The following is a 14,776-nucleotide window of genomic DNA, read 5'->3' on the forward strand; positions in this document are numbered from 1 at the left end:
TGTATGTGTTAAATGGATTTCTTTGTTTTATAGCAATGCCTTTATTTAAATTTTCAGTGATATACAAGACCTGGAGAGTATCAGATTGGGAAATGCATGGCTAGCTGTTAAATACCAGTAGCTCTGCAAGTAAATCTTATGCAAGCCATTCCAGGGTAAGCTGCTGTGAAATGTTTCTAGGCAAGTGTGTGTTTTGGAATAACTGAAGATACAGCCTGAGGAAAACTTAAGCAGCAGGGAAATCAAGAGCTGTTCCAGCATGGTGGTACTGGAGGCTGGCTACCAACGCAGGTGACATTCTAGTATTAGCTGGTGTACAAAACCCACCTTGCATGTGTTTCCTAAGGAAAACAGCCAGCCACTTATGAAGCCCACAGAGCCTCCTGGCAATTCTCTGCCTTCCTGGCAAATGTATCAAATCTTCCACTGCAGTCTCACTTCTGTTTTTGGAGTTTCCCTGGAAACAACATCAGTGATGCTCTGAATAGATGCAAGTGTCTTGTTTGCAGAAGTCCAGGATGCCTGAAAACCAAAATGGGTTGTATTGTATCTAAGTTATGCCACTAGGCAGGTGTGTGTGTGTGCGTGCATGCATGCATGCATCCGCTGTCATTTTGTGAGTGTGTCTAACAAGCTCAGAATGTAGCTTCCTCAGAATCTCAAATTTGCTTTCTGTAAAACATGTTTTCAGCCCTTAACAGCTGCTTGGACAGCTGTGTCTGGACAGCTGCTGAAATCTTTTTAGCAAAGCCAGACAATGGTCTGAAATCAATATATCTTCGGGTTGAAGCAAGGGACACTGTGCCCTTTATGGTTCCTACCCTAACCCATTACAATTAAAAAGCAAAATGCAATTTGCAGGGGTGTTATGTAGGGTTGTTGTGCTTTAATTGCATTATGTTTTTATATACTGTAATCCCCCCAAAAAAACTTCATGAAGGGTGGATAAGGAATTCAATTAATGATAACTAACATTTATCACATTGCCTAGCATCAAATGATTTGAGCATAATTTGCACTATCTTGCTGACACTTAACCTGTGCATAGCACATCTAGACTACAGTGGTACCTCAGGTTACGTACTCAATTCGTTCTGGGTTGCTGTACGTAACCCAAAACACGCGCTTTGCACATGCGCGGATTGTGCGTGTGACGGGAAACACCTCTGGGTTACGGGAGTTCGTAACCCGAAAAGTACGCAACCCAAAGCGTACGTAACCCGAGGTACGACTGTACTCAAATAACTTTGCAGGCATGGATTCTATTATGTTTCATTGGTTTTACATGGTTCAGCTTAATGTCTGTCAGTCATCAAATAACCTGAGAGTTCTCCAACAAATATAGCAAATCATGCATTCTATTACTAGATCCTGTAGAAGCTCTCCAGCAAGGGGATCAGTATTCCTGCCCTCATAAGCATGTCAAGTACAATGCAATAGAAGGCAAGTGGGGTGCACATCTTAGACCCTGCCGTATGTCTCCTTCCAGGTAAGCCCAACTTACCTGCAGGTGTGCAGTTGAAAACAGACTCTGCAAGCTGGAAGAAGGCCTCCCCAAGGATTGTCTCATAGTCCAGGTGGCTTGTAGGAATGAGATGCCGAGTGGCATCTTTAAAAAGCAGGTCACTTTCACCGTATGCCTTTGATTGAAAGAGCTGAAAGGTCAAGCCTACACTTTGTTCCTAAAAAAGAAAACGTGAAGTTGTGGAAACATGAGTACAAGCAAAGCCAATACAGAGCTCTTCAATATCTTTTCTGACTGGTTATGGAATGTATAGATTGCTTCACCCATTTCCCTCTCTGTAGTCTGTCTTCTAGGAATCCTATCATTTTGACTCCTTGTTTTCCAAAAGCATGGCCTTTATTTTCCTCAAGGGGCACCAATTGTAATTGGATGTCCAGCAGTGGCGGGTTGGCATGCAATCCCCCCCCCATCCCCCAGACCATGTTCCCAATTAAAATCACACCACCAAAGGAGGCCACAGAATATTACAGTGTTTGGATGCAGAGTTGCTTTTCCACTTGCAGCTTAAAGCCAAACAGCAATAACTGGGTGTTACTTAAACCATCCATGGCTAGAAGCTCTCACAAATAATGTTTAAGCTCTTATCATTCAGTCCGACATGTTCAAACTGACCTGTGACTTCACCAGGAAGTCATAGACCTTCGCTACAGTTACGGGGCGTGTCACAACTATATTGGGAGGGACAAGGCCCAGGTTGCAGACTTTCCACTCTGTCACATTTGCGCGGCTGCCGTCAAGGCACAGGAGTTCAAGGTCACTTGGAGAGCATCCTTTTGCCCAGCCTGAGCTATCCAGGTCTGCGAAGGAGGAAAAACAAAGCAGTTCTTCATGAGATCCATTTGCTTTGTAAATAAGATCCAGATATGTATAATTGAACTATTGATCATTTTTAAGATCTCTTACGATTTCTCAAGAATTAATGGAACAAAAGTATACAGGACAATTGATTTTTATGCAGGTGTTAAGTTCCAAGAGTTCTGATACTCTCAGAAATAAAAGTACAGTAGTATTAGTTCTCCCTTATGACGTTAGGCTATTTAACTGGTGATAACATCTGGAGGGAAGTTACGGTAAGTTGAAAATTCACTTTGGCACCTTACTGGAATCTTAAAAGATTGAAAGAATCATCTTACACTGAATATTCTGGAGCAGGTTATGGTGTTCTAAAAAAGCCACATCACCGAAACTTCTTCCACTGGGATCACCAAAGAGGCATCTAGAAGAAGGAAGAATGGTCCAAATCCAGCAAAAGTTAGTCACGTGAATGGCTTAAAACACAGTGAGATCACACACACACCCATTGTGTTGCAAGCTGCATTTACACAGTGTTGTTTACATGGGTGCACCCCTTATGAGTGAGGGGTGGTGGAGAAATTTGGCTCAATTTGCATTTTGATACTAATCTGCCTGATTTTCACTTCCAAAAATTATACATGAACCAAAATGTAGCTATTCTTAGAAATTTGCACTTCTTCAAATAAAAAGTGTGTCCATAAGTGTATATATTAATGAAAATAACCTATACAAATGCATTATATTATGTAATACTGCTTGCAAAATGTATGTACCGGTATTAGGCAAACCTGCAACATATAAATATGTGACTATTAGGAGAAAATAGCACTAAAGTACTGATTGATTTTCATGAAGACTTTAAAGATCGCAGACTGGTGGGGAAAGTGACAAACTGAATTTAAGATTAAGGAAAATAGAGGAAGAAGAAGAAGAGTTTGGATTTAATATCCCGCTTTATCACTACCTGAAGGAGTCTCAAAGCGGCTAACATTCTCCTTTCCCTTCCTCCCCCACAACAAACACTCTGTGAGCTGAGTGGGGCTGAGAGACTTCAAAGAAGTGTGACTAGCCCAAGGTCACCCAGCAGCTGCATGTGGAAGAGTGGAGACGCGAACCCGGTTCACCAGATTACGAGTCTACCGCTCTTAACCACTACACCACACTGAGAGAAGCCAAAATTTACAGATTTCTCCATTCCTCCTCCAAGCATGACTTAGTAGTCTGATAAAACCCACTATTTAACTTGGCATTTAATGATTGCCACCAACGAATTTAGAGTTTGGCAGCAGTCATTGGTGTTTTTTTTTTAAATATAATTGTTATTAAATATTTTCTTTGGTTACAAAATCCTTTGTCTCTTTTTTCAGGTAGCAGAGTCTTTTCTACAAATCAGTTACATTAACCTTATAATGTATACAGCAGTCATTTTTAAGCAATATCGTTCGACTCACCTGAGGGCACCCAGGTTTCCATAGTAGAGTTCGTTGTGATTGGCTGCGCACCTGGATGACCCCCTTCCTCCCTCCGCCTCCTTTTGCCCAATGCAGACTTTGCAAAGGTTCCCACCACCTCCTGGCATGCAACCCTTCCAGAAGTAATCCTCATAAGCTTTCAGTGGGGAGAGAAAGGCCAGTAGTTAAACTCGCGGTGGAACTGCGGTTAAAAGCAGTGGAGGAAAGTATTCCCCGATGACCGAAGAAAACTAAGGAACAGGACAGCCATTTTTACTCAGCTTGTTGTTGCTTGTGCAGAAAACATTTAAAAGCAAAACTAAACAGTTGGTTGTTTATATTTATTTCTCTTTTTCTCAGCGGCCAGGTATCATTTGCTTTTCTAAACGCTTGTCTGGTGCTTCCCCTGCTCTTTCGGTGCATATGAGTTGTGCTAACTTGAACATTTTGGCTGAACTGATTATCTATTAATCAGAACTTAGAAACCAAGGTATCCTTCTGCAAACCACCCATAAAAAAAGTTCGTGTCTGTTTCAGCGGTGAAAAACATGAAGCAGCCAGTGAGAGAGTCCTCTCTGTATACCTTGTCTGTGCAATGTAGTTTGTACACATGCATAACCTGACACACATGTCACCTTGATTTAATTTACACATTAAAATACTTTTTTTCTGGGGACAGTAAGCTTCTCTCAAAATACATTTGTGCATCGCTAGCTGGATAAATTTGTACCACAAGCCCAGTATTTTCATACTTCAGCAGTATCAATTCCCACCAGCATTCAGGCCCCAGATAGAGAGAGGCATTAATGTGCAGCTTATTTTAATTTCCATGGCCACAGCAGCACAGGGATGGGGAACCCATGGACTTTCGGGTGCTGCTGGATCACAACTCCCATCCTCTCTGACGGTTGGCCATGTGGCTGATGGGAATCTAACAGAATCCTCAGGACCACGTTTTTTTCCAGCCCACACTGCAGTGGGTCGTGAACTCATTTGAAATATTCAGTGAAGTAGGCCCCATTTCCTGCTGCACATGTTTAAACCAGATGTAGCTAATGTCTTGCCTTCCAGATGATGCTGGACTACAATTCCCATCATCACTGACCATGCTGCCTGCTGGGACTGATGGGAGTTGTAATCCAACAGCATCTGGAAGTGTTGGCTAGCCCTGTTTAAAACAAGTAGGAGGCTTAAATGGAACATAGAAAGGGAAGAGGCCTAGGCTTCTATCCTGATTCAATAAAGATCTAGGACAGGCTTCCTCAACCTTGGCCCTCCAGATGTTTTGGGCCTACAACTCCCATGATCCCTAGCTAGCAGGACCAGTGGTCAGGGATGATGGGAATTGTAGTCTCAAAACATCTGGAGGGCCAAGGCTGAGGAAGCCTGATCTAGCAACACCACCCCCGACACACCCACACCCACCTTTCCTCTTGAATCAAGTTGTCCCCATTTGTTTTGTAGATTCTGCTGTAATTCTCACCAGAGCTGAGGTTGCAGTTGGCAGTGCCATTCTCCTGAGCCCCCAGCGTGTACTGGGCAAGGAGGAGCCACCCTCCTGGGCTGTACACATGGCTGTGGCAGGAGCGCCTCCTTCCCAGATTGTAGATGCTCACATGCTTGGCATTCTTCTTGACAAGGGCCACTGCATAAATTGGAGGAAGAGCTGTGTGGCAACGAGGAGGCATTAGAACATGGCAGCAGGAGCGGATCTACCATGAAACAAAGGAAGCTTAAGCTTCGGGGGCCCTAATCCTGGAGGGGCCCCAGAAGCGACTTTAAAAAGGGAGGGGTGTAGTAGATGCAATTTGTATCACCCAAAAGGTGGTGGATTCTCCTTCCTTGGAGGTTTTTAAGCAGAGTTTGGATGGCCATCTGTCATGTAAGATCTAGTTTAGATTCCTGCATTGCAGAGGGTTGGATTAGATGACCCTCGGGATCCCATCCAGCTTTACAATTCTATGATTACAGGCACTTCCCTTTACCTGTAAGGTGGGCCAGCTTCTCAGTTTCCTCTTCTCCCTGAGCTGAAGTGCATTCTTCTCCTGTACAATAAAAGGCATAAAGAAGTGACGTCTGAAGAGGAGATTCATGCCTTACACTACTTGGTAGGTGCTCAATACAGTGGTACCTCTGGTTAAGTACTTAATTCGTTCCGGAGGTCCGTTCTTAACCTGAAACTGTTCTTAACCTGAAGCACCACTTTAGCTAATGGGGCCTCCCGCTGCCACTGAGCCACCAGAGCACGATTTCTGTTCTTATCCTGAAGCAAAAGTTCTTAACCTGAAGCGTTATTTCTGGGTTAGCGGACTATGTAACCTGAAGCATATGTAACCCGAGGTACCACTGTACTAAACACGGATTGATCTGATTCAGTCCTCTCCAACCTGCCCCCCATGTTTTGGACTACAGCTCACATCAGCCCCAGCCAGCAGTGTCAATGGTCAGGGATGATGGGAGTTGTAGTCCAAAAATCTGAAGGTTGTCAGTTTGGGAACACTCTGGATCCAGAAGTGAACCTTCAGGCCACCTTGCAATACCCATCTGCTCCATTACAAATTCACTGTGGCACTGAGGAACGTGCACCAAGAAGACAGGGGCACAGAAAAAGACCACAGGCGCATTCTTCGTACATGCCTGTTCATTACTTGATGATTGCAGCATCAGCTGTTGCCTTGTAAATGATCAATCAGAGAGTGAACACCACTGTGAGCACTGCAATATCACCTGTCAGTGTAAGAAAACAGTAGCAAAATACTGTCTGTATTATTCAGCTACCAGTCATCAAGTGCCAAGTCACAGGGTGATGCACTTCAATGCACGAGTCAGCAAAGTGCTCTTTTAATTATTCTGGGTTATAAGCTTTGCCGAACTGAAAACGAAAGCCATTGGAGTGAGAACTCTGAATTGGATGGCAGCAAAGGCTATAAAGGCAATTCATTCATTTGAGTGGTTTAAAGTTAAGTGTCATTCCAGGACGTTTTAAGGACTTATTTTAATGGTCATTTTATCTTTATACTAAGTATATCTGCTTGTGTTTGTGGCAACAAGACATTTTATGTGTATTGTTTGCAATGACCCTATGGCTATGAGCAAGAAATATTTATCATACCGTTAACAGATGCGCGCGCACACATACACACATCACATCACCTCTGCCATGCACCGGATTAGGCATTATACACACCACTGACATTTGGGGTTATCTGCAGCAGCTTGCAGAATATTCCCCCTGCATACTTAGAGGTATTTTTTATGTTTTACTTTTATTGCCACTGTAGTGAAAGACCAATTAAAATGTGTTAGTTTAGTGTGTGTTTTTCTTAAAAAAGAAAAAAAAGAGGCAGCTCACCGTAACATTCTGTAGCCACAGGAACAAGCGCGCATCTCCCTGCAAAGTAGGCATGTGTGGCGTCCAGTGTAACGGCGTCTGCCTCATTGTTCTGCCCCGTGGAAAAAGTGCACAGTTGACAGTCTGACATTCCCATGTTAAAGAAAACCACCCCCTTCCCTGCAAGCCATGGAGTTCTTGCCAGAACTGAGGCCTTTCCCCAGCCATCGTCTGTCTGGGCTGGGAAAGAGGTGGAACTGGAGATAATATTAGTTTTATTATTTATACCCTGCCCATCTGGCTGTGTTGTCCCAGTCACTCTGGGCCTTACTGAGATGGGGTGATTTATTTGTATCTTTTGCTTATGTAAAAAGAAAACGCTGCCGGTTTTGCTTCCCAGACTGTGCGCAACTCACCTTGATCAGCTCAATGCAGTTGGCCATAGAGTTTGCTTGGACACAGACCAGTGGGTGTGACCTGACATTCAGAGCCCACTCCTCACATTTGCGGAGTTCAGCGTTACTGATACAACACCAGCGGACCAGGCTGTTGGCCAGGGAGCTCCCTGAGGCAGCAGGAGAAGGTATTGTCATAGGAAGGAGGACAAATTGCACCACCTAGTAACCAAGCTCCTAGTTCTTCAAAGATCAGAGGCATAGGCTCACAAACGGATATTTGTGTAATATCTGCAGATGCTAATTTATATTATAGAAGCAACTCAATTGGCCTGATCCAGCAGGGCTGTCCTTATGTTCTTATTCATTGCCCTCCAAAGCATCTCTAGATGAGATCACATTGAATTAATTTATACTCCTAAATCAACATCCAGCCTAGTTCTGCCTCTCAATTCAATTAAGCATCCAGAAACACCTGAGACTCCTAGAAAATGATCTGGGGCCCATACCTCAAGGGCTGACCTCCAGCTACGCTCCTAGTGCTATATAGGATCTTCGGGGCTCTTTTGGTCCTATATAGGATCTTTCAGGACTCCCCATGACTTCATGACTCCCCATGACTCTCTCACCTTCATGGCCCAAGCCCTGCAGCAGAGCAACATAATCCAAGCCAAGAACGTGGCTGATTTCAGCCTCCCCATCAACAAGCTGGAAGTGGTGCGTCGCATCGTGGAAGAGTAGGTTCTTCCCTCTGAATGGCGCAGAGGCGAAAAGCTCGAATCTGGCCTTCTCCCTTCCCTTCTTTCCAAAGAGGTGCTAAGGACAAGAGCAGGTTTCAGCTAGCCTTGGGCTACCCAGCAGAGGTGGCTATATGATGAAATAAACAACTGGGGTAGCCAACATGGCAACCTCCAGGTATGGTTGGACTGCAATGCCCATCATACCGGATGACTGGCTATGCTGGCTGCAGCAGATGAGAAGTGGATCGCAACAACATCTGGAGGCAGTATTGGCACATATGATGGGGCAAAGCTATCTTCCCAACACCAGCATCACCGCTACCTCTCTGGATGGGATGGGAATTCAGCAAGGTCACAGCAAGGTCAGGGCCATGCAGCTGCACCAATGGGACTGCTGCTGCCAATCCAGTGCTGCTCCTGGTGCACCCTTATAGAAATCCACACCCTCCTTATCATGTCAGTGCTATCCTGGTAAGTAGCAGAGACACCAGTATTGGGTTTGTTTGTTTTTTTAATTATCTGCCATGACTCACCCAGAACCATATTTCTTTGCTATTTTCTTCCAAATGCTGATATAACTTCAGCATCTCTTTTCTAGTTATTATTTAGCTGATAATATAGTGAGCCAGCAGCAGACTATTTGCACCCAAAAAAAGGAGAGGCCACATATCCCCAAGGGAAAGAGAGAGTGTGGACATGATTGCAACACCCTATGAAACTGGCTGGGCACTCCCGCAAGCCATGCAATTGGTGAAAGCTTTCACCAGCCTGGCACCCTCCAGATGTTTTGCACCACAACTCCCATCAGCCCCAGCCAGCATGGCACACTGTTTTTAGGAGCACAAAAACTAGAGCACCCAGTTTCAACACTCAAAACAGCCAGATTTTGTTGTCTGCCAAACACTTTTAAAAAAATGGAGTAGACCTTTGGGCTCTTTCAGTAGCTCTTTGTGTCAATGAGGCCTCGGGCATGAGCCCTGCTGTACCCCTCCTTGTGTTGGCTAAGAAATACCTGAATGACAGTGAGAAACTTCTTAGCGATCTTCTTGAAGTTGTGGCGCGTGACAATGGCCCGTCCTGGCCCTCGGCCCAGATTGCAGGCAGCATAAGCAGTCATGGGAGCTGTGGACCCATCGGGACACAACAACTCATATTCTTCTTGTTCTGACTCTGAACAAGAGGAGGGGGGAAAAAACGACTGGCATCGAGAGAAGCTGGAGTGAGAGAATTTAACATCGGGCTGCTGTACGTCTCCAGGGCAAATGTTAAGATGAGAGTCCCCGAGCAAGAAGTTTACCTGTGGCATTCATGATGGCCAGGTGATCCAGGAAAGCAACATCTGCCACCCCATTCTTCAAGCACCTGCACACAGATTGAAGTGGCATTAGCACAGGAGGCCACGCAATACCTGCTCCAGCCCCACCCGCCTGCACTTCAAGCACAAGTGCAAGGCCACCTGAAGGCCCCATCTGAACCAGAGAAGGGTTCGCCACCGCTGGTCTCACAGAAGTGGTTCTTGTCCTGGATGTAGGATTTCTGTCCTTGGCAAAGGGAGCAGAGCTGCGGAGAGGCGACTCCGATGCCGGGGATGCAGCTGGCATTGAAATAACCACTGACGACTGGAGAAATTAGAGGGGGAGACATTCTCATGGAAATGCACTGCTAAAATAACACGGATTCTTGACTCAACCTCTGCATGATCAGAATGTAAGAGGAGCCCATCTCGGTCAGACCTAAGAAGTCCCATCTACTCCAACATTCTGTTCTCAAATAGCCAACCAAGTGCCTCTGACTCACAAGCAGAACCTGGGGTGTAACAGCAGTGCTCTCCCCCCATTTGTGATTCCTAGCAAATTCAAAGGCATACTGCCTCTAGCAACAGAGGCAGAACATAGCCCTATCCTCAGGTAAGCACGCACAGAAATGTACCCACTATGTTGAATTCCTAAGTATGGCTACTTAGAAGTAGGCTCCACTGAGTTAATTGGGACTTCATTTTAGGTACAGGCCTGCAGCCTGAGGTTGCAAATCTATAACTACTTACCTTTGAAGACATTCCATTGAACTCAATGGGGCAAACTTTTGAGCGGACATAATACTGCATGTTAATGCTGTAACCAAACATTTTCAAGAATCAGACCCCAGTCTTCATCTATTTTTAAAATTAGAATTAGGAGGTTAATGTCTCATTGGCAAGGTGATAGTTCATCACCTGGGCTGCAAGGTAAGAATGTAGGTGCTTGTTTCGCTTAGGTTACTTTAGGGTCTGATCTCTTTCTGCAGCGATGAATGAAAAAGAAATTAATCAAGAATATGTTTGCAGCTAACAACAATGGTAGCTTCTGTTTAATCATTAATTTTTAATTAATTGTAAATTACATTGCGCTTTCTTTTCCTATATTGAAGTTTTGGTAAAATGTGGGTTTACTGAAACTTAACTGGTAAAAGACAAGATACTTAGCCAACTAAATTTCTTGAACTGGTTGACAGTCTTAATCCTTTTGAAATTAAAGATGCTTCATAATGATCTGGATGTTATCAAAAAAACAAAAACAGGAAGGGAGCACTTTGCCAGGCAATGCAATGGCAACAGGCACATCCTTTGGGTGTTGCCAAATTGGTTTGCAGCTCTCCCTGGGGAAAAAAAAAAAACTCTGTCCAAACAGGATCTGAGAACCTGTCTCAGGACCTCATCACATGTTTGTTTTGTTGGCACAGAAGTGCACGAGAATACATTGTGACGACACTGTGCATGCCTCTGTCATGATCAATTCTCAGGTGCGGTTTGCTTATCTTTGACATGTAACATCCTGGGCATCCTCCAGCCTTAAAACAGTTAAGCAGTTTGGTGCTCTTTTGGTTTCAGTAACATGCTCAACATTTCTCCTGCTCAAACCAAGTGGCTGAAGTGGTCCCAATATAAGTAGCAGGACTTGGGACCTATGGTAGGTGCTTTGTTCCCCTCAAATTCCAATTGGTTGCAGGCCTTTGATACAGGGCTAAGCACCTGATCTTTCACTGTGCACTCACTGTGGCTGAGGGGCTGGTCTTCATCCCATATGAGGTCATTCCTAACCAGAAGGAAGCCCAGAGGGATGTTCCAACCAGAGGTCCACCTGGCTCCATTGTGGCAACTGCGGCTCCCTCTTAGCCTTTGGATATCCAGCGTTCCTCGTCTGGCCAGAGCTACAGCAAACACACAGTTACCTAGTGATAAAAAGTGCAGAAGATACAGGAACCATGTTAATGAACACTGAAAGATCTCTGTGTGAACAGAACAGCCTTCCTCAACTGCATGCCCTCCAGTTGTTTTGGATCACAACTTTCATCATAGAGACATGCTGACTGGAGCTGATGGGAGTTGTAGTCCACAACATCGGAAGGGCACCAGGTTGGAAACGGTTATACTGCACCTTCATGTTCTCAGGATTTCCTAGGGAGAAGGAATGATGGTTGAGCCCATAGGAGCTAACTCCTAGGGGCAACAGGGCTTTGCTCCACCAATAAAATATCTGAGGAGGTTGTCCACCCCAAAGTTGATGGGCATTGCAATTCAAATGATTGCATTCACCACATGATGTGATCAAATTTGCAGGGTGGGGCTTGCCTTCCCTCCCTCCCCATATTTTATTCAAGTTGGCACCCTGGTTGAGCCAGTTTAAGTCTGTGTTATGTTGATATGTTCTCAGTTTATCACAGATCAAAGTAATGTCTCTGTGTGGAAAAAGCAGGGCCAGTTCTGCTAAAGAAATGTTTATGGTACTTCCAGATGGCAGTTTAATTTACAGTTGGGCTATTGGCACCAGTTTTGTTTTGTTAATTATTGATTTTCTGCTGGAAAGATTAGGTCTCAGATTAAGTTGGGGGGGGGCAGGATATGGACAGACATTTTGATGCCAATGATGTCATGTGGACCCTGAGGAGCATCTATCCCATAGTAAAACCCCAGAGCCAAGGGAGTGGGCCTCCCTCCAGAGCACACTGCTTGGAACACTTCCATGACCCTTGACCTCCATTGCCAACCTAGGTACACCAGGGATTGTGCTGGACTCAAGGCTTGGCTGGGCAGGCTCTTTACATTTCTGTAGGCTCTGGTCAATTTGCTGGGTGCTGACACCAGCCCTGGGGGTATGGTCACTGACTGACCTTCCATATAGATCTCCTTTGCCACCACAGTCAAGCCATAAAGCTTCACAGCTGAATATACATCTCCAGCATCCAAGGAGACAGCATCAGCTTTGTTCACCTAATTAAGAATGAAAATAGTATTTAAAACAAGTTTCTGAATATCTTCAGTACAAGTTATTCTAGTCGGGCAGACTTTTCCCAACACTTCCTGGGATTATTGGCTAACATCCTGCCTCCAGTCATGGCAGAATTGCATCTGGTTAGGATTTAATAAGTACGTATGTAGCAATAAATGGGCTGTAATCTCTCACATATTAAGCATGAAAACCTGTCACAATAATTGCAGTAATTTCCTTGGGACAACACCGCTTCCACCCTGGACAGATGCTATGCTCAGCTAGCCCTACAACTAATGTGTGACTCTTCATTCTCACCAGTGGTGGAGCGTGTTTGTATGGTGCCCAGTGCATGCGCAGTGAACGGAGCCTGCTGTGCACCAACTCAGCCCTTGCCACTGAAATTGCCGGAGTAATACCGTCCCTGAGCCACTTTGAGAGGCACAGGGAAGGTGGCATGAGAAGGACACCATGTGCCCTTCAATCACAGCCTCACCCTTGAGGGTCTGGAATCGAAGGGCGCATGGCTGTTGCACCCTCCTCACACCGCACTCCCCAAGCCAATTGGCAAGGCTGGGATCTGATCAGATTGGTGCAGGGCTGGCTCGGGGGGGGGGGGGAGCGTGAGCAGCACACTGTGCCTGCCAGAAAAAAAGCCCCCGGGGCAATCACCCCAGCAGCCCGCCCCCCACATACACTTGATTCCCACCATCAACAACCTGGTGCCCTCAGGATGCTTTGGAATGCAACTCCAATAAGCCTCAGGAGCATACAGCCATGATGGTTGGGCCTCATGGGATTTGTAGTCCAAAATGCCCAAAAGACATCAGAACCATCAAGCCCACCATTCTGTTCTCACAGTGGCTGATCAGATGTCCTAAAGGGAAGCTGACAATAAGGGTGTGAGTGTAACAGCACTCTCCCCTCCTGTGGTTTCCAGGTATTCAAAAGCAGTGGTGCCTGCTCAGACTGTGGAGGTAGAAGAAATGAATATCCGCGATTTGGATAACCTCTGGAATTTCTGGGTACGCACTCTGATCTTGTCAATGCAGTCGTAAGTGTTGTGAGCTCTGATGCAGGAAACCCTGGCAAAGGCGTTGACCATGGCAGGAGGCAACGCTGCCAGAAGCACTTTAGATAGCTCTGAGCACTTCCTCTGCTCCAGGTCAGAAAGGGTGCACCATCGGAACTTCTTCCCTGCGAGAACAGAGACAGCAGGCAATGTTATGAATAGGCTAGAAACTGAGAAGATTGAATGTACTGGTAAGCAATGAAGAAAGTTGAGGAGCAGACACGGCTGATCCCTATTTGAAAAAACAAAACAAAACATGCTATGCAGCCTGCACATCATTGATGAACGGTAGAGCCATCAGGACAGGATTTGGGGGAAGAAGTCAAGGCCCCACTCGGCAGAATGAGCAGGAGTCCCCGCCTCAAGGCAGTAGGCTGGCTTACCACATTTTGAAACAAGGCAGGTGATACGCATTGCCTGTAAGGGAGAGGGGCATTGCCTGTAAGGGAGAGGGACGCTGCAAACAAGGATGGGGAACCCATCTCCTTCCAGATGTTGTTGGACTCCAACTCCCATCAACCCCTCTCTTTCTAGCTTTGTTCCCGACAACACGGCTTCTCAGCCCCAACGCTACCAAACAAATAATAAATAACGAGAGGGGCACCGGTGCTGGTGGTTGGCACAGCATTCCAATAACAACAAGACATAACATTTAAAAAATTAAATTAAAAATAAAGCAGAAGGCTAGTGTAATGGTGGAGGAGCTAGCAGACGTTTCCCTCTTAAAAGCAAATTAGCATTGTTCAGGGTGGAGGCTGCTTTTCATCTCCCTCAGTGCAGCCACTCTTACCTGTAGACCTAAGAGCAAGAGTGGTCAGGAGGATGAACACAGTGGCTGCCGCAGCCTTCATAGCCAAAGCATAAATCCAGTTTGCCTCCACACTGAAGCCTCTGCCTTGCCTCATACCAGGGATTCCAGAGCTATGACTGAAGCCTTGAAAACAAGGGGTCTTGGCACTGCCTTAAATATTTATTTTCTGGTTTGGGGGAGGATTAACAAAAGCGAGAGAGGGAGAGAGCAGCAGCAGCATCCACTGGATGTAAGGATGATGGGCGGAGAAAGGGGCCCCATTCTTAGGCACAGATGGGAAGTGTTAGCACGACTTTGTCAAGAGTTGGCCTGGCAAGTCTGGGAGATAGAATAGATGAGTTATAACATTTTTCAGTCTTCTAACACTGGCAATCTGTCATAGATAGCACTGTGTTGGGCTTTTAAAACCTCA

At 45.5% G+C, this 14,776-nt stretch overlaps 1 protein-coding gene across 2 annotated transcripts; it reads right to left on the reverse strand.

The window, feature by feature from the left end:
- Window positions 1-4: 4 nt before the first annotated feature.
- On the reverse strand, window positions 5-14,436 carry LOC117061551 (melanotransferrin-like). Of its 2 annotated transcripts, none has more exons than XM_033174421.1 (17): window positions 14,344-14,436; window positions 13,515-13,678; window positions 12,384-12,483; window positions 11,268-11,444; window positions 9,694-9,856; window positions 9,535-9,599; window positions 9,250-9,407; window positions 8,127-8,313; window positions 7,519-7,667; window positions 7,124-7,214; window positions 5,757-5,816; window positions 5,255-5,416; window positions 3,772-3,928; window positions 2,659-2,741; window positions 2,138-2,322; window positions 1,505-1,682; window positions 5-522 (listed from the first exon to the last, which is right to left on the reverse strand). In XM_033174421.1, exons 1-17 carry the CDS (start codon window positions 14,402-14,404, stop codon window positions 470-472), a joined length of 2,193 nt encoding a protein of 730 aa, XP_033030312.1. In that variant the 5' UTR covers window positions 14,405-14,436; the 3' UTR covers window positions 5-469. The 2 variants fall into 2 exon arrangements, with proteins under 2 accessions (XP_033030312.1, XP_033030311.1); XM_033174420.1 differs by having other exon boundaries at window positions 5,255-5,437.
- Between the last annotated feature and the right edge of the window lie 340 nt (window positions 14,437-14,776).

The sequence above is a fragment of the Lacerta agilis genome, chromosome 17 (genome assembly GCF_009819535.1).
Source record: "Lacerta agilis isolate rLacAgi1 chromosome 17, rLacAgi1.pri, whole genome shotgun sequence".
Taxonomy (NCBI): Eukaryota; Metazoa; Chordata; class Lepidosauria; order Squamata; family Lacertidae; genus Lacerta; species Lacerta agilis.

Bases quoted from the DNA above. Each gene is read 5' to 3' on its own strand.
- LOC117061551 (XM_033174420.1), bottom strand. From the start codon at position 14,404: ATGAAGGCTGCGGCAGCCACTGTGTTCATCCTCCTGACCACTCTTGCT. The intron at 9,408-9,534 runs GTAAACTTCTTG...CCTCTTGTTCAG, and splicing joins GGCCATCATGAATGCCACAG to AGTCAGAACAAGAAGAATAT. The intron at 3,929-5,254 runs GTGAGAATTACA...CCCCACTGAAAG, and splicing joins CAACTGCAACCTCAGCTCTG to CTTATGAGGATTACTTCTGG.